We start from the raw sequence: 25,895 nt of genomic DNA on the forward strand, positions 1-25,895 counted from the left end.
TCCGATTTTAGGTGTCTACGGGACTGCTAGTGCAACACTTTTCACTGAAGCAGAAAATATTCTTCTTAAACCAAACTTCTTCATAATCTTCTCACTTTCCATCAATTTGTGATTTACACCCCTAAAAATATTTATTTTGCCAACTCCCTATGTATAAAAAACAGACAGCACGTACAACAAAGCTACACCACCTTTGAGCCAAGCCCGGCCCTGCTATTGTATTTGATGGCGTGGAGTTGCACAGTATCTAGCGCGCAAAAATAGAAATTAAGAGAGACTCGCGATAGAAAGCAATCTCATTACAGGGGCGGCATATTTTATTAGAGGGCGGCATTTTAATAGGACAAAAATGTCATTACATGATCATTCAAGGTGTCCCTTATCAAAAAATGTTGGAAATGACAAATTAACTCTCATTATTGATAACCTAATTTAGTGATGATAATCAAGTTTAGTGTTAATGATAATTTCACTTATATTAACTCAAATTCAAAACAAAATAAGATTTTTAGAGTTAAAAAAAAAAAGTTTAGAGGAGAAGAAAAAGAAAAACTTTTGTGATATTTGTGAAACCCTGGATTTTGATTCACTCAACCAAAATGAGTGATTCCAGTGACTCGGTATACTTCTAAATTAGTTCCCATTAGCTTTTTCTCGCTCAAAATTATCTAAAGTACATAACAAAATCAAAACTTTTTATTGAATACCAACCGTAACTGGTTAAATTTGGGGAAGATCCAATTGTAAAACCAATTACGGTTGTTAATTAAATTTGGACAACAACCGTAACTAAATTACGGTTGGTAACTAATCAATCGAGACCAACCGTAACTACCCTACGGTTGGTGTGTCAACTTAACTTTTGAACCGTAAATCATTATTTGATAAATTCTTAAGACACAGGATTATTTACGGTTCAGAACGACATCGTTACTCCCATTTCCCCCAGTTCTTGATTTGTAATCCACCAATGTCGTTCTGAACGAGTAGAGTTAGAATAATCAACTCGTTCAGAACGACATTGTTACTCCCATTTCCCCTGTTCTTGATTTGTAATCCACCAATGTCGTTCTGAACGAGTAGAGTTAGAATGCCGTTATCGGTATGGGGTGGCAAACCAATGGCAAGTTCTGGTTGTGGACAAGGAGGGTATTGATTGGCGGAAAATATTTGAGCCCCAGATTTTTGTTTTAATGACATTTCTATCTCATCTTCCTCAAATTCTAGCCCCTCCATTATGGCTTTCAACAATTCTTTCGTTATTTCTCTAGTTCTTTTGGTATACTCACATAAGATCTTACTGCAAAAAACAAACATATCTTAGGGTCAGTCTTGACAATATTTTGAGTACGATCAGTTAAAAAAGTTTTAATACTAGAAAAGATTTAGTGGCAATTTTTTTAATTTACCTCAGTCCCTCTGGTTTAGGAGGGGAATCAAAAATTGGATGCACCCACACCTTAAGTTGATCCCTCCAAAATGAGACACTCTCGGCCGCAGGAATATTGTGGTCCAACATATTATCAGTTCCATCCATGGTCCAAATTACGTGGGTCCAAATTACGTGATTTCCACGATAAGCTGACTTTTCTTCTGGGCTCAAGTCGAAGAAATCCTTACATGAATCCATCAATTCCTTCTTCAAACTTACAGGAACTCCATGATTCATCACCTATAATTGTTACTCAAAACTTAGTTTGTGAACACATAAATCACGAAGTCATCCACGTGTTCACAAACAGTATTCGCATACATCCTAGTTCTAGAATCGTACGTCGTATGCGTAACGAGGATGATTATATCGATTCATCGACTCGAAGCCTTTGGGCTTGTCATTGTCTAGTCGAATATTATCATAAATAATGTTCGTATAAAGAAATAAACCAAGAATCAAGTATAAATATAAAGCATATGAAGTTTAACGCGGAATGTAAGGTGCTGAAATGTAAATGAGACAGATTTACGTGGTTCGGCACTAAGGCCTACATCCACGGGGTTTGGTGTTTCACTATGCACTGAATGGATACAAAGATAGTCGAATGACTTTAGAATATACATAGGTCTGCGGAAGTAGGGGGATTACTTACTCTTCCTATTTCTCTCTCCTATATTCTCCTCTAATTGTTCTCCAGAATGGTTTTTTTTCTCCCTCTATCTCTTAGTGGAGAGGGGTATTTATAGGGATGGAACGTGGTCCCATTTCTGAGGTGACGTTGTAATCTTATCTTCTTGTGCTTTGTGCCTATTACGCAGAGGTCTTCGGCATATGCCGCGGCCTGAGCTTGAATACGAAGGGTTATCCTCGTTTCTTCCATGAGATGATTGACACGCGTATATCTCTTTGGTATTTAATGCGGGTAGATGGATGTCTGCTCGTGTCAGACAAGTGTCTCTTTGTCTGGTCACATCTGTGTCAGCCAAACTTCCTCTCGGCCGTTGATCTAGGATCTTCCTCGGGATTGGGTGTGTTAACACCCAAGGGGTATTATCTGGTGCTCCTCTGAGCCATCATACCTCTGTGGTCCTCTGTCCCTGACCGTCAGATCTGCTGACCGATGGCATCTTCTGATGAGATGATTGCTATCATGTTTTGATGTCTCGCTTCGCATGCCTTCCACGTGTCTCTTACTGTACACGTGGTGGATGATGAAAGTTGTACATACAATTTGCCCCTCTTCTTCTAACTTGGGCATATTTTGCAATTTTGAAGAAGAAAGGTAGTCCTACACGTTTCCCACTTTGCATTAACTTCTCCCGTAACTGCTCCTTGGTACGAGGAGCAGTTATTGTCTTCTCTAGCTTCATAAATAGGAAAGAGAATGTGAAAAAAACTTTTATCCTCTTCTTGTCAGTGTTCATTCTCTTCTTGTTTTCTTATTCTTGTTCTTTAGTCATTTATTATCACCGTTCTTGTGAGGAATATAACATTCAATTTTCTGTTTCTTTTTCTGCTTCTTTCGTTTTTGATTGTTGCTGCCCCTGTATCTTTTGATATATCCGATCCTCCTTTCTTCGACTGCTGTTGGTGCTTGTCGTCCTCTTCTATACAGGTATGGGGTTTTTCATTAGTTGTTCATCATTGATTTATCTATGTATCTACCCATTTCTCTCCTGCTGTTGTGTTCTTGGTTTTGCGATGGAGATCATACATGTCGAAGCATATATGCTTGCCCCTGTTCTTTGTTACAGCATCTGTGAGTCTGTATCTGAGTATTATCCCTGTAGTCGGATGGAGTATTTTTTAGTTCTTATGGTTTTTAATGTTCATCCGGATGAACCATCAATTATGGGTTTTTTGATCTTTAGTGATCTCCTCATATTTTCTCTAAACTTTTTTTGTGTTTCCTTGTAGATATGTCTGATCGTCCGCGGGCTCCTTACCAAATCCCGCCGTCTAGTCCGCCATGATCCCCTCCGCGTAGAGATTCTGACAGATCTCCACTTGGGGAAGGCCCTTACAAGTCTTCGCAATCGGATCCTCGGGGTCATAGGGTTTCATCTTCCTCCGGTGCGAAGATTGTGCCTACTAAGAAAGGGGATATGCCGAAGGGTCCTTCTGGATCTAGGTATGCTGTTAACCACGCCCCTTCTCGTCCTCGTGAAGATTCTAGGAGTACGCAGGCTCCTCCTCGTGATGAATCTAGGAGTACGCGGGCTCCTTCTCCTCGTACTGAAATAGTGGATGCTCCGCCCCTTCGTTCAATGGCTCCTCCTTCAGTGCCTCCGCAGAAATCTTTGCCTCCTCCTCCCGCGGTTTCTTTCAAAGGAAAGTACTCCAAGGGTACTATGTCGAGAGATGATCCGTCTACAAATATTCTTTCTAAAAGGAAAGCTTCGGAATTGGGTCCTACTTCTGATTCCGCAGATGAAGAAGAAACTGTTCCCGTGATACGCAACATTTCAGTTGGTAAGAAGAAAGTCACTTTCAAGCATATTGATCTTGAGATGTTCAAGGAAAAACATGAACTTCAAGCTTTTGAGGTTCGCTTCTATGCCTCTGACGATGATATCACCTACGAGCTCCTTGCTAATTATCAGTTTGACGAGTTTCATCTGTTGACTACGGTTGGAGCCTTCGAGGCGGGTCTTATGTTTCCCCTATATAAGTAGGGTGACTCCTTTTATTATGACGTGTTGTCTAGTCGCGAAGGCTCTTCCACAAACACTCATAATCGTTCCGTGTCACAACTATCTGGGAATTATCTTCGTTCACTGAGGAATGTTACCTGCGGAGCAAGGGAGAGACTATGATGACCTGCTATGTTCCAAATCCTGCTGAGAGAGAGTGGTACACTCCTCAGAATTTTAACAGTTCTTTTGGGGATTATGTCAACAGTAGAAACCGTAAGCCGTGGAGTGTTAGTCTTCGCAATATTTCTGCTCCCCGTGGTGAAATTCGTCTTTTGAGTGAGGTGAGTGATGCCAAGATGAAGTATGTTCCAGGTACTGAGGGATCTTCAAACGGAAACTCTTTCCTGATCGTGAAAGGATTAAGCGTGACCATGATTATGAATGGCATGCTACTGTTATTGAGGTAGTTGGTCCTTGGGCTTATGGATGGATTCCGGGTCCACGCGGTTGGCGTCCTTCTGAAAATAGCAAGCCTCGTGAAACTCCTCCTGCTCGTTATGGAGATTTCTGTCCTTGGCGTCCGAATTTCGCGGGCATGAATTTTCCTTATGCTCTTGATGTCGTTGATGGAGATGAGGAGGAGGGTTCTGGTGCTATCCATCCATCGAAGAGTGCTGCTGCCAAGGTATAGTTTCTTTTATATTCTTATCTTTTTGCCCCTTTTTCCTTGCTTGAAATAATTTTCATTTTTGAAGTGAGGGAAAAAATGAGCCTTTGTGGGATGTATACTGGTTTGTAGGTGTCGAAGAAGAAGAAACTTGGACCCAAACAATCTTCTACTGCGGTTACCGGTGAGGCTGAGGGTTATGAGGAGGTTACGAGTCCCGTAAACCAAGGGTATGGTGAGGATGAAGAAATGTCCAATGGAGAAGAGCGTACCGACACTTCTCACCCTGATGACGAAGGTGGTAATGGTGAAGAAGAAGTTGCCGCGGGTGGTGATGGTGAGGCTGAAGTTGCCGCGGTGGTGATGGTGAAGAAGAAGTTGCCGCGGGTGGTGATGGTGAGGCTGAGGGTAATATTACCGTTGGTGGTACTGGCGGGTGGATCTGCCCCTGTTGGCGATGACATTGTTGGTGTGGGTACTCTGCCCGTATTTCCCCAGAATTTTCTTTCGGTAGGATATATTCCGCGGGGGAATCCTTTGATGTGACTGCTGCCATGGGTCTTGCCGAGACTTCTCATTGCTTTCCCCATGATGATTGGGATGTGCTTGGGGATTTGGAAAGAAGGTACCACTGATCAGCAAGCTGAGAACGCAGGTGGTCATGCTGAGGGTGGTAATGTCGAGACTTGCGCGGGTGAGGAGATAACCGCCAAGGGGAAGTCTGCGGTTGAGTCTCCTTCCGAGGATTTCCCTTACTCGCTAATGCCTGAAGGTGAAGATGCCATTTTGGCTTGGCTAAAGAAGAAGAACCTGATGTTCGTCCCTAACCCTGCCCCTGGTCACTGGTGAGAAGAATTCCGACGCTTATACTCGTCGAATGATGCAATTGTCTTCTGAAGCCCGCGTTGCTGAGATGTGGGAGAAGAATCTTAGAGCTTCGGAAGCTAACCTAGTGGTTGACCCTCCCTCCTCTGTTGCTGATATGATGGCCATAGCTGATGGGTACCAGTACGGTTTTCCCCAGCAGCGTGTTTTAGAGGTAAATCCTTGTACTCTTTTTATGATATCCGCGCATTGTGTTCTTCGTGATATCTGATCCCTTTGGTATAATAATGTTTGTTGTTTGTGACGTAGATGATGAGGAGCGAACATTGTAACCATGTTCTATACCAATTCTTCAAAGCAAAGTCTTTAAAGTTGGAGGCCAAGCTTCGTCATAGAGAAGAGGAACTGTCTGCGGTGAAGTGGAAATAAATGAACTGAGGGGCCGTCTGAAGGAAAAAGAACAGCTGGGTAACGCTGAGGAGAGTCTTCGTTCAGAACTTGCTATAGTCCGCAACGAATTGGAGCAGACTCGTAGAAGTGTCTCGTCCTTCACAGGTTCGTATTTTACGGATTTTTCACTCCTTGTGATTCCCTATCTGTATTTTGGTGTTCTGTCTGAGTCTCCCCCACCCTATCTTCAGTGGGTGGAGTCCCCGAGTTGATATGGCTTCGGAAAGAAAGGGAACGACAGAAATCCCGTATTGCAGAGTTGGTGGGTAAGTTGAAGAGCGAAGCCGTAAAGTGGAATGCTCGTGCTGATGAGCACAACGCCTTAACAGCTGAGTGGCGTGAAAAGCGAACACTGATGGTTGATATGCAAAATAAGTACAATCATGACCGTTGTTTGTTTAATGGTACGCTGCTATGGACGCGTGACAACCTGCGTGATGCTCGAGAACATGCTTCGACTTAGAGGCTAGAGTGCGCTTTTTAAAGGAGAGTTACAACAGGCTCGTTCTTTCTTAGGCCCCGGGGTTAGGGATAGTATGCTGCGTCTTTCCGAGGAAAGAGATAATGCTAGGGCCGAGGTTGGTGCTCTTAGTAAAGCCCTAGCAGCGTCTCGAGATGTTGCTCGCCAAGTGGAGTCTGAAAGAGATCTTGAGTGAATGTGTATCGACTCCATAAAAGGATGGGGGAGGTGAATGACGAAGTCAACCATCTTCGTCACTTGGATTCGATGAAGCAGGTAGATTTAGACGCGAGTCAATTTGCTCTTACGAACCTTCAAACGGATTATAAGAAACTATCCACCGAATATGACTTTCTTGATGAGGCTCGGGACGCAGTTGTCAATGAGTATGAAGAGGCTTCGGCTAATGTCGAAGGTATAACCTCGTTTTATCGAGTGTGATTCTGTTATTTCTTCGTTTTAACCCCTTGGTATTTCTTGTTTTCAGCACTCGAGGGACAGCTTCACGCAGCAAATGATGAGCTTAAAAACTCAATCTGCCTTAGTGCAGCAGGAAGGACAAGCCAACTATTTCAAAGGGTTGGCCGCGTCTCGTGAGGAAGCAGCGGAGATTGCCTCCAAAGAGGCGGAACGCCTATCTGTATTGCTGTCTCAGGCCAACCAGCGGACCGCTGTTATCACTTATAAGCTCGATGTCAGTTGGCTGAAGAGACCAACAAAGTCCTGGATAAGATTGAACTTGGTCTTAAAGTCGAACATGGTCTTGTCAAGAATTATCCGCGCGTCCCCTTCCCGCGCCTTTGCCTGGTTCTTCTGGGCCCTCTTCAGGTGGTAGCGTACCTTCATCTCGCAGAGACAACCCCGTTGATGGAGCTGTATCGTCCAAGTAGATTTCTTTTATTAGTCATAGAAAGTTGATCCTTGATTATATAATTTCGGATCATTTTTTGATGTGTTTCCTGCTTATCTTATTTGCTGAATCTTGTAATCAACTCTTTATGAAATGGATCATCCTTTTGGCGTACCTGCGTTATCAATTCATCTTTTTATTTTAAAGTATTGTGAAGTGTTAAACTAGAAATAACTTTTTGTAAAAAGTTGAGAGTGTTTGAGTGCGACACCGAAGGTAAATACCTTCGTGATCGTCTTGAGACCTGTCACCCCGCTGGCGAATCCTGGGCCAGAGGATTCCCAAACGGTGGGGGCCGAGGCAGCGTTCTAGGATATGGAATGCTTATTTGAAAATATTTACATGCACCCATTCCGTCGACCCGCTGCCTTAAAATTGGTTGGGTATCTCTTTCTGCTGGGTGCCTTCCCCCTGGTCTTACACTCATAGACACTGATAGGGGAGCCCTGAGAGATTGTAGATTAACTACTTTCCCCAATATTGTTAATTATATGTAATGTACATGCGTTCATCCAGCGGGCCTTTTGACCATTTCGTTTACTTGAAGATTTCCCAAAAAGTTTGTTTGATTGATAGGTTGAGGCCTGCTACTCCTCGTCCAGAGATAGAAACATGTAAAGCGGTTACGCTGCCTTCTTCTTCTGGTATTCTCCACGCAGATGCAAAGCTGCGCTGCTCCTATGGGTAGTACGGTTTGAGCCATTTAGCATTCCAAGGGTGCCGGAGGACCTCGCCTTTCAGATTGCGAAGATAGTAGGAACCGTTTCCCGCAATGTCGTGTATTATAAAAGGTCCTCCCCATGTAGGTGCTAACTTTCCCCATTTCTTCTCTCGTTGATACTGCGGGATTGTTCTTAGCACATACTGCCCTCTACAAAATTTCGAAGCTTAACCTTTTTGTACTTCCCTCGCTAGTCTCCGTTGATAATTTTCCATCTTCTGCAATGCTGCTTCCCTCCTTCCTTCCAGGTCGTCCAGTCTCTCTAACATCATGTCTGTTGTGAGATTTTTCTCCCATGCTTCGGTCTTTGTGGTTGGCATGAGGATCTCTGTTGGGATGACTGCTTCAGCTCCATAAGTGAGGAGAAATGGGGACTCCCCAGTGGCAGATCTTCGTGTTGTCCTGTATGCCCATAATACATTGTGTGTTCACACCATCGCCCCTTGTGTTCGTCTAATTGCTTTTTGAGGATAAGGGCGAGGGTCTTGTTGTAGCTTCCGCTTGTCCGTTGCTTTGAGGGTATATGGGGGTGGACTTGTTTTTCCTTATTTTGAAAGTGTCGAAGAGCATGTCTATGTTTTTCCCCTGTAATTGTTTACCATTATCGGACACGATTTCCGCTGGTATGCCGAACCTGCAAATAATGTTTTGGAATATGAAAGTAAACACGTCCACGTCTCTGATCCTGGCTAAGGCTTTGGCTTCCACCCATTTACTGAAGTAGTCCGTGGCTACTATCAAAAATCGTCTTTTCCCTGATCCTTCGATGAAAGGCCCAACGATATCTATGCCCCATTTTGCGAATGGCCACGGACTATCCACAGAATTCAACGTTGTTGCTGGTGCATGTATCTTTTTGGCGAAACGCTGACATTCTTCACATCGTCGGGACATTCTTGCGCATCTTGTATCATTGTGGGCCAGTAATATCCTTGCATTTTTGCTTTGTCGGCTAGTGATCTCATGCCGCTATGATTCCTGCGTCACCATAATGGATGTCGTTTAGAATTCGATGCCCCTCTTTCCTGGATAAGCAACGTAGTAACGGTCCGAGGAAAGATTTCTTGTACAGGATCCATCCCGAAGATCATATCTTCCTACTTTGGAGAGTATTTTCCTGTTTGTTTGTGATCCGCGGGTAAGGTTCCATCCTTGAGAAACGCATGGATCATCATTCTCCAATCATCTTCGTTGTGAAATCTTCGTCTTGATTTGCTCTTGACAGGATATCTTCTTCGTCAAAATCGTCACGGATGTCTTCTCCCACCTGATCTTCGATATTTTCTTCCACTGTATCTTGATTTGTAGCAAAGGAAAATTGTGTTGCAATCGAGGCTCGTATACCCTTGTTATTTTGATAGCTTCGATACTCTTGTCCTTCAGCATGGATGATATATATCTAGGGCATCCGCGTGCCTGAGATCCCTTCTGCATAAGTGCCGGAACTTGATGTTCGGAATTTGTGATGCCAATGTTTGGACCAAGGCCATGTAAGCTGAGAGGGTGTCGTCGTACACATTGTATTCGAGCCCTATTTGTCGTATGAAAAGCTGCGAATCGCTTGTCAGTCTTACATCAGTTACCCCCATCTCTATTATCAAGCGGAGGGCATGTACGACTGCCTCGTATTCGACGATGTTGTTAGTATGCTCTTTGAATTCTAACCTGATTGCCTGTAAGATCCTTTCTCCAGTTGGGGTGGTGATGACAATGCCTATTCCTGCCCATTCCTTATTTTTGGAACCATCAACGAAGACTTCCCATTGTCTTTGACTCGCGGGTTCGAGGACATCAACTGGATCCTTGCTTTCTTCGTCGGCTTCTGGTATTCCCCTAATCTCTTCGTCGTTGTCCAGGGGGAGGTCTTCTAAGAAATCCGCCAAAACTTGGGATTTTTGGGAATGTTGAATTTCATGAATGATGTTGAATTGGTCCAGGTGGGTGTTCCATGATGAGTGCCAAATATTGTATATATTTATCCTTTTTTGTTGGCATTTTAACTCATCTTTTGCGCATTAATTCTACATTTTATCCCATATTCTGTATTTTCATTGTTTTCAAGAATAAATATTTTTATTAATTAATTTTGCATTTTTAGGTAATAAATAAAGTTCGGATGAGTCGTGGAGCGAAAAGAGCAGAAAAGTAGTGAAAAGCTGGGAGAAATTACGCAAGGAAACCGCGAAGAATGGTGCGCACAACCTCATTTTCTACACACAAAAGCGCCTCCGTTCTCAGCCATCAGATCAGTTCTCAGAAGCATCCGACGGTCGCTTCTTCATAGATCATCAAAATCGGAAGTCTCTGCCAAGCACCACAGCGCTGAAATTCCAAGCCTTCAGATTAGATGGTATTGAATCCAACGGTCGCTCCCTTGCTGTGCATCAAAGTTTGATATCTCCGCCTTACACTACAGCACCTAACTCCATCTGGTGCCGTTAACTTCGTTGCACCTCAGAATCCGACGGTCGCTTCACACATCCTTCCATCTATCCGTTCGATTTCCACTCAGATCCAATGATCCAACATCTAAGCTTCGCAAATATCGAACTTGAGGTCTCTGCCTCACACCATAGCAACACATACCCTATTCCCAACCAAACAACCCCTAATCCTAATCCCATCGAGCTCTTCCTTCTCATCTTCCCAAAACCAATTCACCACAAACACCCGACAGTTGCAGAGCCTGCAACTCCACCACCTCCACTCTGCCGCTGTCGCTTACACCACCACACCACACCGTACATCACCACTCCATCCCAAGTCTCTCCCTTGTCTCGTTTCTAGCATCTAACTAGGTGCTACAAGCTAGAACAGTGAGAAGCTAGGGTTTCACCAACAGCGAGGAGAAGACACAATTGAGGGCTGGAAAAGCTTCAGAAGAGCAGGGGGACATACCCAAAGCATGGGTCGAGTCTAATTGCATCAGAGGGTGAGTTAATTTCATTATTTCTCGAAACCCTAATTGTACTGTTGAGTGAAGATATTTGGGGAAAATGGGTGTAAACCCTAATTTGCTAATTTGGGTATAAAAGGGGATGTGTATGAGATGTTAAAACTTGTTCTTGGACTAGCCAAGTTTCCACCCAATTTGGGTTAGGTTAATTCCAATGTTAAATTGCACTGTTAGTTTTTGATGCTCCTGTTAACTTTCATTGCCCCTGTTAGTTGCATTTTCACTCTTAATTGCATTTGTTGTTATGTTAGTTTGCAATGTTATGTTAGTTTACTCACTGTTAATCACTGTTATGCTCAATGTTAGTTTGCCTAGTTACTCACTGTTACTCACTGTTATGCTGTTTGTCATGTTCTAAACTATCATGCTAGGGACTTGATGAATCTCTAATGTCTTATTGTATAGTACATTGATCACATTGCTTTAGAAGGCTAAGCAGGTTTAGGAAAAACTTGAACTTAGCTCATCATCACCTCACTTTCACAATGTATGCCAAGTATACTTTGTAGTTAGGTTCATGAGCTGCTGATAAGCTGCAACTCAAGCTGAATTCATAATCCCTTGACTAGTTGTGCTGTAGAAAGACAATTAGTGCTTTGGATAATACCATAGTTGTTTTAACTTTCTATAGGAGAATACATAGTAAAAGTTAGAGTGAATTCAACCCCTAGTTCCCATCCATAATCACCTTCCCTGTCATCCATAAATCCATCTTCAACTGTTAGTCTTGTTTTCTTTCACTTGTTTGTTTCATCTGCATTTTCTGTTTTGCATTTTCTTTACTACTTGCTTCCCCTCCTGCCACTTCTGTTGCATTTCTTCTACTGTTGCAATTGCTGCTGCAGCACTTGTGCTGCTGTGCTTTCCCTTGCTGCTGCTGCCACTTCTTCTGTTACTGCTGTAGCTTCCTCTGCTGCTGCTGCCCTTTCTTGCACTGCTGCTGCCACTCCTTGCCTTGTGCTGCTGTTGCAGTACTGCCTTCTTTTCTTGGCCCTGTGCACTGCTTGTGCTGCACTGCTGCTTCTCTCTCCTGCTGCCATTCTTTGTTGCAGCTGTTGTTTTCCCTTGTTGCAGCACTGTTGTTAGCCCAGCTGCTACTGCTTGCATCTGCTCTGCTGTGCACTCAAGCCCAAAGCTCACTTCCAAAAGCCCAGAGCACAATTTGAGCCCAACTGTAAGACCAAAACCAAAGCCCAGTTCATTAAGGCCCAAGTCAAATTCATTGTTAAGGCCCAGCCCAATTCATAAGTGAACAACTGAGCACAAGACTCAGTTCACTGTAAGGCCAGAGCCTAGTGAACTGTTAAGCCCAAGTCATAGTTGAACTGTTGAGCCCAAAGCTCAGACCAGTTTCTAGAACCAAAGCCCATTTGCACTTCAAAGATAACTGAGCCCAAGCTCAGTTCATTTTATCTTTAACAAACCCACTAAGCCCAATTCATTCAAAGGGCATTCAAACCCATTAGTACTCAAGCCCAATCTAAGCCAAAAGGCTTCTAAGCCCAAAGCAAAGAAACTAGAAACCCAATTAGCTAAAACACTTCCGAAACACACCCGATCTCTGTGGATCGACCCGTACTTGCACGAGCTACAACTGACGACCGTGCACTTGCGGTATTACTGTAGGCCCCGTTTCATTACGCTCAATTTTACACATCTCCGGGCCCACCAAGTTTTTGGCGCCGCTGCCGGGGATTGGTGCTGTGTTTTATCTGTGTTTTTTAGCTATTTTGTATTTCATTTCATAGCATTTGCATCTGCATCTGCTTCATTTCATTTGCTGTTGGACCTGCTGTTCTGAACCTGTTTTTCCTCTGCTGGGACGCCACCAAGGAAAAGAACCAAAACCCAACTGGGTTTTTGCAACAATATCAGAGCAGCTGGGCTGTGCTAAAAAGGTAAGCCTAAACCCATTCATTGAGAGAACCCAACCTGTGGGCTTCCAAATTTTTTAATTGTGGGCTTGTAATAATTAACCCAATTTTTTGGGCTTTTTATTTTTCTATTTTGGGTTTGTAATAATTTATTTTTGGGCTTGTTGTTTAATTTGTGGGCTTGTATTTATTTTGTGTGGGCTTGTTTAAATTCTTCCATTGGACTTGTATTTTGGACTCTGGGTTTAAACCCAGCTGATAACCGATTGTGGGCCGCAGCCTTCCTTCCATTTCCTTAGAGGCTTGCACAGTGGGCTTGCTCCCATTTCAAAAACCAAATTTTATTTTCTTTATTTTATTTAAAAAAAAAAAAAAAAAAAAAAAAAAAAAAAATTCTTTTGCTCCCAATTTTAAACCAAATTTCTTTTATATCCCACCAAAACCAAATTTTTTCCCAAAAATCCAAACCCATCAAAAACCAAATTTTTGAAAACCCTTTAAAAACCAAATAGTGGGCTTTGTGTCATTTCAAAATGGACCAACCTCATGCTCTCCATGAATACATGTATCCATCAATACAAATTCCATTATCATGTATTGTATTACCTCAAACCAATAACCCTTTTAAAATAAATGCAAACATGATACAAATACTTCCTATATTTCGAGGGTTCGATTCTGAGAACCCCTATACTCATGTAAGAGAGTTTGAACAAATTTGTCGGACTATGCAACCTGATCATTTGTCCGAAGACTCTCTGAAATTGCGTTTGTTTACATTTTCTTTAAAAGAAAGGGCCAAAACATGGTTTTACGGTTTGAGACCACAATCAATCAACACTTGGGACCAACTCACAGATCTATTTTTCAAAAAATTCTTTCCACACCATAGGACCATCGCTATTCGTCAAAGTATCAATTGTTTTGTCCAATTGGATGAGGAAACTGTTTTTCACTATTTTGAACGTTTTAATGAATTGTTGAGTGAATGTCCGCACCATGGATTTGAGAAGTGGAGACTTGTCGTCATCCTCTATGAGGGACTAGACTTTAAATCTCGAACCATGGTTGAGTCTATGTGTAATGGTGAGTTTATTGATAAATCTGTGGATGATGCATGGAATTTTTTAGCCGAGATTGCAGAGAAAACCCATCAATGGGAATCCGTTAGGGAAACAGGAACAACACCACATGATATGAGTCATCCCCATGAATTAGAGTTTTATTCTTGTAATAACTCCGACCTTAGGATTGAAAATTATCCTAGATTGCAAAATGCCTATCATGATGATGATGATTATGATGTTATGCTAGAAGAACATGTTTATACTAAAAATGTTATGGAACCTTTGGGTTCAAATACATTAGGCTTCTCTGCCCCGACCTTAATGCATGATATTTCTTCTAGTATTCCATGTGATGTTTCCCCTGATGTGCCGATACACGAGAATAAATCTGTTGATGATGTTGATAATTCTGATTGTAATCTTGCCAATTTGATTGATGATTGTGAGCATGATGTGACATGTGTAGATGAGTTAGGAGATTTTGATTTGATTGATAATGATGTGCCTATCGTCCTACCTAAGTCACAATCTGATGGCCTTCCACCCAACCTAGATTTGGTTTGTACCCATATTGTCAAACCGATTTTTCTGAAAATGCCTAATCTAGGATTGGAACTGTGTGCTTCCCAAGTCCTCTTGGACTATTTTGCTTCAAAATATAACACTTTTAAAGAGCCACAGTTGGAATGCATTTCTTTGCCCATCCCGAAAACAGTCCATTATGAGTTAGACCTTTTGAATCCTGAATCCCTAAAATTAAAAGATTTTGTGCTTAAAAGTAAACCTGTTGAAAAATTTTGGTTTAGGGGTGATTCATTCGGTTTTTCACTCTCACTCCCATTTAAGTCCAATTTTAGTGTTTTGAAGCTTTCTTTGTCTCTACACTTTGTCTTTTGGGTTGATCCTCAACTCTTTAGATTGTTAGTGTATGGTGAATTTTTGTATATAATCCAGTAGATAAAATTTTAAAAACCCTTTTGTTCCTTTTGTATATATTTTGCTAATCCAATATGATCTCGGTTGAAATATGTTGGATTTTTGCCTTGAATAACGGAGTTTTAATTCTGCTTTCGCCGAAATCGGGTATTCTCTCTCCTTTTACTCTACTTAGCATGTCCCTTTCCATATGTTGCATTTTAATTCTTTCCATATTTTGAAACATTGAGGACAATGTTTAGTTTAGGTTTGGGGGTATAGAGTAGATACCACGATAATATGCTATAATTGAAAACAAAACTCCTTCTTCTTTTTGAAAAAATTGAAAAATTCCAAAAAAAAAAATTGAAAAATCAAATTCAAAAAAAAAAAAAATTAAAAAATGAAAAATCATAAAAATGGAGCTCATTTACCTTGAAATGTTGACTCTTGTGCAAATATGTATTTTTATTAGGAGTCTTAGTCTAGATATTTAGGCACCCTGATTCTAGCACAATTCACATAGTGATAAGAAATTTGCACGCGCACGATCTACCAATACATGTATGGCCTCGATCTTCAAGGTGTTGGATAGGAAGTTACGATTGCCAATCACTTTAGAATACTGAACGAAACTTGACTAGCTTGTTCTTTGGTTGGTTGGGATAGAAGATGGAGGTTACATTAAGAAAGACAACCATCGAATTTAACTGGGTGCATCAAAAAGGGCTACCTCTTGCAAAGTGTCATGTAATCTTTTGTTTCTTTTTGTTATGTATCAAAAGTGTTTCCTTGTAAAAAAAAAAAAAAAAAAAAAATCGATGTATATATTCAGAAAAAAAAATATCAGAAAAATACAAAAAAATCAAGTATTTATCAATTCCATCATCTCTTGTTCCAAAAATAAAAAGAGAATAGTCAATGTAAATAAGAGTCATGTAAATAGTCATCTTTTGTTGTTTCGTTGTAATAAGCAAGGAGGGTGTATGCCATTGATGTACAACGCGAGAAATTGTGAAATACCTCCAACTCATTCACAATTCTCGTAAAGTCCGGACAGCTAGCTAGATTTCGACCTCAGTTCTTAGCCTGAGAAACTATCTCTTGGTGATTAGTAGTCATGACTTCAGATCTTTCTTTACACATGTGTAGATACACTTTACACTCTTATCACATGTCCTTATTTGTTATCAGTGCTAGGATTGTGCCTTCGATAGCTAGATTGACATCTCCATTTTGCTGTGAGCTTAAACTGTTTTGCACATGTCACATTTGATGGAATCTGAGCTCATATTTTGTCCTTAGGTTTTGTAGGCACACCTCTGGTAAACCTTCACGAGACTTCAACTCGTCCACTAGGGACACTTAGTGGTTTAAAAGGCTTAGTGCATACGCTAAATGCATTCGAGAGACCATCGACAGTGGTATAGTTAGGATTTCCTTAGTTTTGTTTTACTTGAGGACAAGTAAAATTCAGGTTTGGGGGTATTTGATGAGTGCCAAATATTGTATATATTTATCCTTTTTTGTTGGCATTTTAACTCATCTTTTGCGCATTAATTCTACATTTTATCCCATATTCTGTATTTTCATTGTTTTCAAGAATAAATATTTTTATTAATTAATTTTGCATTTTTAGGTAATAAATAAAGTTCGGATGAGTCGTGGAGCGAAAAGAGCAGAAAAGTAGTGAAAAGCTGGGAGAAATTACGCAAGGAAACCGCGAAGAATGGTGCGCACAACCTCATTTTCTACACACAAAAGCGCCTCCGTTCTCAGCCATCAGATCAGTTCTCAGAAGCATCCGACGGTCGCTTCTTCATAGATCATCAAAATCGGAAGTCTCTGCCAAGCACCACAGCGCTGAAATTCCAAGCCTTCAGATTAGATGGTATTGAATCCAACGGTCGCTCCCTTGCTGTGCATCAAAGTTTGATATCTCCGCCTTACACTACAGCACCTAACTCCATCTGGTGCCGTTAACTTCGTTGCACCTCAGAATCCGACGGTCGCTTCACACATCCTTCCATCTATCCGTTCGATTCCACTCAGATCCAATGATCCAACATCTAAGCTTCGCAAATATCGAACTTGAGGTCTCTGCCTCACACCATAGCAACACATACCCTATTCCCAACCAAACAACCCCTAATCCTAATCCCATCGAGCTCTTCCTTCTCATCTTCCCAAAACCAATTCACCACAAACACCCGACAGTTGCAGAGCCTGCAACTCCACCACCTCCACTCTCTGCCGCTGTCGCTTACACCACCACCACACCACACCGTACATCACCACTCCATCCCAAGTCTCTCCCTTGTCTCGTTTCTAGCATCTAACTAGGTGCTACAAGCTAGAACAGTGAGAAGCTAGGGTTTCACCAACAGCGAGGAGAAGACACAATTGAGGGCTGGAAAAGCTTCAGAAGAGCAGAGGGGACATACCCAAAGCATGGGTCGAGTCTAATTGCATCAGAGGGTGAGTTAATTTCATTATTTCTCGAAACCCTAATTGTACTGTTGAGTGAAGATATTTGGGGAAAATGGGTGTAAACCCTAATTTGCTAATTTGGGTATAAAAGGGGATGTGTATGAGATGTTAAAACTTGTTCTTGGACTAGCCAAGTTTCCACCCAATTTGGGTTAGGTTAATTCCAATGTTAAATTGCACTGTTAGTTTTTGATGCTCCTGTTAACTTTCATTGCCCCTGTTAGTTGCATTTTCACTCTTAATTGCATTTGTTGTTATGTTAGTTTGCAATGTTATGTTAGTTTACTCACTGTTAATCACTGTTATGCTCAATGTTAGTTTGCCTTGTTACTCACTGTTACTCACTGTTATGCTGTTTGTCATGTTCTAAACTATCATGCTAGGGACTTGATGAATCTCTAATGTCTTATTGTGTAGTACACTGATCACATTGCTTTAGAAGGCTAAGCAGGTTTAGGAAAAACTTGAACTTAGTTCATCATCACCTCACTTTCACAATGTATGCCAAGTATACTTTGTAGTTAGGTTCATGAGCTGTTGAGAAGCTGCAACTCAAGCTGAATTCATAATCCCTTGACTAGTTGTGCTGTAGAAAGACAATTAGTGCTTTGGAAATAATACCATAGTTGTGTTTAACTTTCTATAGGAGAATACATAATAAAAGTTAGAGTGAATTCAACCCCTAGTTCCCATCCATAATCAACCTTCCCTGTCATCCATAAATCCATCTTCAACTGTTAGTCTTGTTTTCTTTCACTTGTTTGTTTTACCTGCATTTTCTGTTTTGCATTTTCTTTTCTACTTGCTTCCCCTCCTGCCACTTCTGTTGCATTTCTTCTACTGTTGCAATTGCTGCTGCAGCACTTGTGCTGCTATGCTTTCCCTTGCTGCTGCCACTTCTTCTGTTGCTGCTGTAGCTTCCTCTGCTGCTGCTGCCTTTCTTGCACTGCTGCTGCCACTCCTTGCCTTGTGCTGCTGTTGCAGTACTGCCTTCTTTTCTTGGCCCTGTGCACTGCTTGTGCTGCACTGCTGCTTCCTCTCCTGCTGCCATTCTTTGTTGCAGCTGTTGTTTTCCCTTGTTGCAGCACTGTTGTTAGCCCAGCTGCTACTGCTTGCATCTGCTCTGCTGTGCACTCAAGCCCAAAGCTCACTTCCAAAAGCCCAGAGCACAATTTGAGCCCAACTGTAAGACCAAAACCAAAGCCCAGTTCATTAAGGCCCAAGTCAAATTCATTGTTAAGGCCCAGCCCAATTCATAAGTGAACAACTGAGCACAAGACTCAGTTCACTGTAAGGCCAGAGCCTAGTGAACTGTTAAGCCCAAGTCATAGTTGAACTGTTGAGCCCAAAGCTCAGACCAGTTTCTAGAACCAAAGCCCATTTGCACTTCAAAGATAACTGAGCCCAAGCTCAGTTCATTTTATCTTTAACAAACCCACTAAGCCCAATTCATTCAAAGGGCATTCAAACCCATTAGTACTCAAGCCCAATCTAAGCCAAAAGGCTTCTAAGCCCAAAGCAAACTAGAAACCCAATTAGCTAAAACACTTCCGAAACACACCCGATCTCTGTGGATCGACCCGTACTTGCACGAGCTACAACTGACGACCGTGCACTTGCGGTATTACTGTAGGCCCGTTTTCATCGCATCATTTTTATACACCTTTCGAGGCCTGCCATTCCACTTGGCTATTCTACCTACTTTTCCCGCGCTTTTGAGGACTGCTTCCAGTGGTGCTTTGCATGGGACGCGGATGAAGTGAGTTAGGAAATAGGTTCTCATCTTTTGAGTAGCCCATACCAATGCCAGAATGAGTTGTTCGATCTTCGTGTAATTCCTTTCCGCAGAATTGAGGGTCTTACTGACATAATAGACAGGCTGTTCTATCTTCGTATTAGTTTTGACCAACACTGCGCTAACTGCGTCTTCTGTTGCTGCTATGTACAATTCCAAAACCTCATCAGGGTCAGGCTTCTGTAGGATTGGAATTGAAGCCAGGTGTTCCTTGATTCTTTGGAAAGCTTCTTCGCATTCTGCGGTCCATTCAAACTTACTCCCTTTTTTGAGAATATTGAAAAAATATTTGCATTTGTCCGAGGATCGGGCAATAAATCTGCCCAAGGCTGCTATGGACCTATTGAGCTTCTGCACTTCTTTTAAATTCTTCGGAGATGGCATTTCTACTATGGCCTGAATCTTTGCGGGGTCTACCTCAATGCCCCTTTTTGTTACCGGATACCCGAGGAATTTCCCTGAGGTGACACCGAAAGTGCATTTTTCTGGATTTACTTTCATGTGATGTTTCCTCATTGCTTCGAAAATATATCCCAGGTCCCGGTGGTGATCTTTGCGCAGCTTACGTTTGATGAGCATGTCATCAACGTAGACTTCTAGGGTACTTCCCATCCACGGCCTGAAGATAGCATCGACCATTCTTTGGTACGTTGCCCCTGCGTTTCGAAGTCCAAAGAGCATTATAGTGTAGCAATAAAGGCCATGAGGGGTGTAGAATGTTGTGTGTAGTTGATCTTCTTCTGCCAGGTCTACTTGGTTGTAACCAGAATATCCATCCATGAATGACAGCTCTTCGTATCCTTCCACTGCCTCAACCAGCTGATCTATGCTTGGCAGGGGATAGCTATCCTTTGGACATGCCTTGTTGAGCTAAGTAAAGTCGATGCATATCCTAACCCCTCCATTTTTATTAGGAACGACGACCATGTTGGAGATCCATGTAGGGTATTTGACTTCCTTGATGAAGCCTGCTTCTAGTAGTTTCCGAAGTTCTTTTTCTACTGCCTTATGATACTCTGGTGCAACTTTTCTTATTTTCTGCCTGAAAGGTGGCGTGCCTGGTTTGATGCGCAGCTCGTGTTGGATTATTTTCGGATTAATCCCTGGCATATCTCCTAACTTCCAGGAGAATACATCCGCGTATTCTTTAAGTAATTTGGTTAAGGAATCTTCTCTTCTTTCGTCCATTATGGTCCCTACTTTGATCATCTTCGGGTTTTCTTCCGTTCCTATGTTGATTTCTTTTACGGGATCCACTGGTGTGAACACCGGCTTCGGGTCCCCGAGGACTGGGACGTTCTTTAATTGCTATTTGGTATGTTTCTGTGCTTCATTGGCTGCTGAAGTACTTGTCTCTGTGTTTAGGAAATTATCATATTTTGTCAAACTCTTCCCTGTGGTTTCCTTGAGGAACAGGTCTATGGCCTTTTCTTTCGCAGCTTCTTTATTTTTAATCCTTCGGGTTTTTCGCTGCTCTTCTTGTTCGTTGTTGATACGATCCTGAGTGGTGTGGCACTCTTGTGCAGAGACCCGATCTCCCTTGATTTCCATCACTCCCTCGGGTGTAGGGAACCTGAGATATTGGTAGTAAGTTGCAACCACTCCCTTGAGTTTATGCACCCACTTTCGTCCAATAATGGCGTTATAGGGGGATGGGGCATCCACCACGCTGAATCGTGTTTCTACTTTCATGGGTCCGGCGTTTACCTGCAACACGATGTCTCTCAATGGCTTTGTGGGCGATCCATTGAACCCGTAGATGGTGTAATAAGAGGTCATTAGCTGTTCATCATGGAGCTTCATCCGTTTGAATGCGTCGTAGAATAGAACGTTCACTGAGCTTCCCCCGTCTATAAGGATCTTTTTGAGGTTACATACGGCCACTGGTAGTGTGAGGACTAAGGGATTGTTATGATCTTCCATATCTTCTTCGATATCTTCAGTATCGAAGATAATAGGTGCGTCCATCCACTCTTCGTGCTCGTCCACCTCTACGCCATCAATCTTATATAATTCGCAGTGGTCTTCGAACTGCTTCCGTAGCCTCTTTCCTATCTGCGCTGTAAGGGAGGGACATGCGGCTTCGGAACACGAGATGGTGTTGATTGTGCGGTTTCCCTCTGGAAGTTGGACTTGCTTGGTCCGTTTGGATCTGTCCTCGGTGACCTCCTTTCGTATGTAATGCTTGAGTTCGCCAGCATCAATCAATTTTTGGATCATTATTTTGAGGTTTTTGCATTTCTCGGTCTGGTGTCCATTGAAGCAATGATACTCACAGTAATCTTTAGACTTCTCGGTTCTTTGGGGTTGTTTTCCCTTAGACGACGGCCACTCCAAATTTTCCCTTCCTTTGATCTCTCGCAAGATCCGAGCGTAGCTAGCATTGAGCTTCGTGTAAACCTGATCTTCGAATTTTCGATCGTCTTTTCGTCGTTCATCCCTTCGTTCCTTCCTATCTTCGTGAGGCCGTTCCCCTGATCTATTTCTTTTGGCCCCACTGGTTTGTTCTGCGGAATTGGTATGGTGAGACCTCTGCGTGTGTGCCCTCGGGTTCTCACGCTGGATTTCTTCAAGACGAGCGTACTTTTCAATAATTATTTGAAGATCTCCTTCTGTCTTAGGTACGCTTCCATGAATCTCAACAAATAGTGGACTCATTCGGTCTAATCCCCACTTGTAGAAGTTGATACTTACTACGGGGTCCACACTCCCTATGGCTTGGCAGATCTTGTGCCATCTGTTGGTGTATTCCCTCGTGTTCTCCTCGTAGCCGATTGCCAGAGAAAAAAGTTTATCCATTCCAGTGTTGACAGCTTTGTTTTACATGTATGTCCTCAGGAATTTCTCTGCGAGTTGATCGTAGGAGTTGATGGAATCAGGTGGCAGGTTGTCAAACCAAGACAAAGACGATCCCTTCAGACTTGATGGGAAATATCTACAGAGGATGGCATCGCTCTGAATCCATCGGGCAAAGATACGGTTATAATACCGGATATGTGCCGCGGGATCACTGGATCCGTCGTAGCATTCAAAAGTTGGGACAGGGCACTTTAACGGAATGGGGGTATTTGCCAGGCGATGAGTTAGGGGCGTGGAGTTAGCTTCTTTCATCACCTCTTCAAGCCTTCCTCCGCCTTGTCTGGATTTTAACTGCCTGATCTCAGCCATCATCTCATCACGCAGCTCCTCCATTGCGCGGTAATATCCCATGTTCTCATGCTCAGTTGAGCGTTTTTTTCTTCGACCTTCGCTGTCATAATAGTCTAACTCTTCGGTGGCATATTCCGGATCGGATGCACTGCTTCCCCTGGCGTCATTTGCTAGGATGATTCTTCGGTATCGATTAGGATCTAGCGCTTTAGAATTTGCTTCGTCCAGTTGTTGGCTAGTCTTCGTGCTTTGGACAATCCTATCTTTCAAGTCTTGGTTCTCCCTGGCCAGAAGAGCTACGGCATCTGCGTAGATCTGCTGGATCTTTTTAGATTCTTCGAGCTCTACCATCAGTCGGTGGGACTAGTTTGATCCCTTATTGGGAGTTCCTGCTTGTACCCTTACGGCCATAGTTCCCCCTTCGTCTACTGTATGTATTAAAGGTGGCCGAGGATCAGCTTCAATCGCTGGTATCTCCAAGTTTGGTCCCCTCGGTTGAGCTTACACCCGTGGTACTAAAATCATTGGTATGGTTTGATTCTGACCGTTGGTTGACGGCATTCCGAAGATTGGTGGATGTGCGGGCTGATGTGTCATAGATTCTGCCACCCCCTCTTTTTGTTGATGGATTTGGCTTGAAACCAAAGTATTGTTAGCTTCTGTATCCTGGAGGGCCGCAACAGTCTTCGTGGCTGCTGCTTTGAGAGCCGCGGCTGCAATGGAGTTAGTGTTCATAGTTGAGGTGATGTCCGCAGCATCCTGCCTCTGAGTAGTTGTTTTAGCTTTGTCTCCTTTCTGCTTGCTTCGGGTCATGACTGAGGTAACCCTCGGTGTCTCCTTTGATGAGGCTTTGGTTTTTCCTGCCTCTAGTATCTTTTCCATTTTTAATCCTTTTCTGCATAGGGGAATAAATAAGGAGAACCAAAGATATCCACGAGGATCGGGTTAGCGCCATTCGTACCCGCAAGACTATTGGAATAGAAGGAAAAGAGTTTCCCAAGGGCCTTAATAGAAGAGAAATGTAAAGACTTCATCGGTCTATTTTTTGCAATACAAATCCTCTAATAAACAATCATGGACCTTGTTTTCAGACTACTTTTGAAAAGGAAAACTCTTGAAAAGGCAGATCCGTCGCGAGGACTCATGAATCTGGATTATTAAGTCTTAGTTTGAAATGGTGTTTGTGAAAATGAAGACCATGAACCAAGAATAAAAAAGGTTTTGAAAGCACGCTGAAACCAGAATAGAAAAGGTTTTGAAAGCACGCTGAACCCAGAATATGGCACAACCATAATGCGCGTTTTAAGGAGAAATCACAGGATAAGATAAATCTTTTACCGGGACAAAGTCCCTGTTTCTAGCGCCAAATTGCGAACACATAAATCACGAAGCCATACACGTGTTCACAAACAATATTAGCATACATCCTAGTTCTAGAGTTGTACGTCGTATGCGTAACGAGGATGATTATATCGATTCATCGACTCGAAGCCTTTGGGCTTGTCATTGTCTAGTCGAATATTATCATAAATAATGTTCGTATAAAGAAATAAACCAAGAATCAAGTATAAATATAAAGCATATGAAGTTTAACGTGGAATGTAAGGTGCTGAAATGTAAATGAGACAGATTTACGTGGTTCGGCACTAAGACCTACATCCACGGGGTTTGGTGTTTCACTATGCACTGAATGGATACAAAGATAGTCGAATGACTTTAGAATATACATAGGTCTGCGGAAGTAGGGGGATTACTTACTCTTCCTATTTCTCTCTCCTATATTCTCCTCTAATTGTTCTCCAGAATGGTTTTTTTTCTCCCCCCTCTCTTAGTGGAGAGGGGTATTTATAGGGATGGAACGTGGGTCCCATTTCTGAGGTGCCGTTGTAATCTTATCTTCTTGTGCTTTGTGTCTATTACCCAGAGGTCTTCGGCATATGCCGCGGCCTGAGCTTGAATACGAAGGGTTATCCTTGCTTCTTCCATGAGCTAATTGACACGTGTATATCTCTTTGGTATTTAATGCGGGTAGATGGATGTCTGCTCGTGTCAGACAAGTGTCTCTTTGTCTGGTCACATCTGTGTCAGCCAAACTTCCTCTCGGCCGTTGATTTAGGATCTTCCTCGGGATTGGGTGTGTTAACACCCAAGGGGTATTATCTGGTGCTCCTCTGAGCCATCATACCTCTATGGTCCTCTGTCCCTGACTGTCAGATCTGCTGACCGATGGCATCTTCTGATGAGATGCTTGCTATCATGTTTTGATGTATCGCTTCGCCTGCCTTCCACGTGTCTCTTTCTGTACACGTGGTGGATGCTGAAAGGTGTACATACATAGTTAAAGATAACCACCTCAGGCATGCATTTCTGAACTGTCAATTAACAACAAACCTAACGGAAATAATAGGTGCGTTAGGTTACCATGAAGTACAGGCACAAGCCATCACTTAAATACATCTTACTTACTATGATTTACGTCCCATGCAAAAAAAAAAAAAAAAACTAGTACTATCATAAATAAGTTACCATGAAGAATCCCCAATCTTGACATGCATTTCGAAGATCTTCAATGACTTTTGACCGTTGATCAGGAGAACCGGAAGTGAGGAATGAGAAATCTATGACGGGTATAGTAACTTGTTGTACTTATTTTAGCATGTTGAGATCCTCAGGCTTTGCAGGGAATGCATATTCGGAAGGAACAGAAACGAGATTAGTTGATTTGATCAAATCAATGATCATAATAACACCCATTGTAAGATAGAGTAGATCTTAAAGAACAATTAATTGGGGGATAAAAAAAGGAATTGGGGGATATTGATTACTTCCCCCAACCCATGGTGTATGCTAAGGGGTGATTTTTGTGTATAAAAATACTAAAATACCATTTGATTAATTAAAAAACATTATGAAAAGACTACTATACCCTTTCCCCTAAAACTTAAAATCTAAAAACCAAACACATATCCCCCATTCTTCTCAGTACCGGCACTGAACTAGGTTTAGGTTTTTGAAAAAAAAAATCATCGTTCTTCATCGTTCTTCATCCGTTCTTCATCGATTAATCGTCGATTCAAAAATTTCTTCGTCGATTAACATACCCGAATCATAAACAATGCCTCCACGAAAGAAAACGAATGCCCAATCGAACTCAAAATCTATCGCTCAACAAAAACAGGAACAAAGAATTGCTAAGATTGCTCAAGAGCAAGAAGAAGAACAAGCAACGGATTCTGACAATCAACCTCTCGCAACCATGGCTTCTATGAGAAGGTAAGTGATTTTAGACTACTTTATGAGTGTTTTAATCGATTTATAACAATGGGTTTAGGTTAGAATCACAAACCCTAACTGAAACAGTTGAGTTTCAGTGATTATCGACACTGAAATATGTATGAATACGGTGCCGGTTTTACCTTCCGGCATTCAATCTAGGATGAATGCAATGCCGGGTTCACTCCGCAGATTCACCAGAAACTGAGTTTTCGATATCGGCATAGAATTTGGGTCGAATTCCCTGTCGGTTCTTGGTACCTGCAGTCAT

General features: G+C 42.2%; 1 protein-coding gene across 1 annotated transcript; it reads right to left on the reverse strand.

The window, feature by feature from the left end:
* Positions 1-930: 930 nt before the first annotated feature.
* On the reverse strand, positions 931-25,895 carry LOC113340871 (probable 2-oxoglutarate/Fe(II)-dependent dioxygenase). The gene is made up of 4 exons (XM_026585923.1): positions 25,886-25,895; positions 24,878-24,996; positions 1,410-1,672; positions 931-1,300 (listed from the first exon to the last, which is right to left on the reverse strand). The coding sequence occupies exons 1-4, from the start codon at positions 25,893-25,895 to the stop codon at positions 931-933; spliced, it is 762 nt and encodes a 253-aa protein (XP_026441708.1).

Source organism: Papaver somniferum, unplaced genomic scaffold (genome assembly GCF_003573695.1).
Source record: "Papaver somniferum cultivar HN1 unplaced genomic scaffold, ASM357369v1 unplaced-scaffold_24, whole genome shotgun sequence".
Lineage (NCBI taxonomy): Eukaryota > Viridiplantae > Streptophyta > Magnoliopsida > Ranunculales > Papaveraceae > Papaver > Papaver somniferum.

Bases quoted from the DNA above. Each gene is read 5' to 3' on its own strand.
- LOC113340871 (XM_026585923.1), bottom strand. The intron at 1,673-24,877 runs GTAACTTATTTA...TAACAATTATAG, and splicing joins AAGATTGGGGATTCTTCATG to GTGATGAATCATGGAGTTCC. The intron at 1,301-1,409 runs GTAAATTAAAAA...TGTTTTTTGCAG, and splicing joins CCTAAACCAGAGGGACTGAG to TAAGATCTTATGTGAGTATA.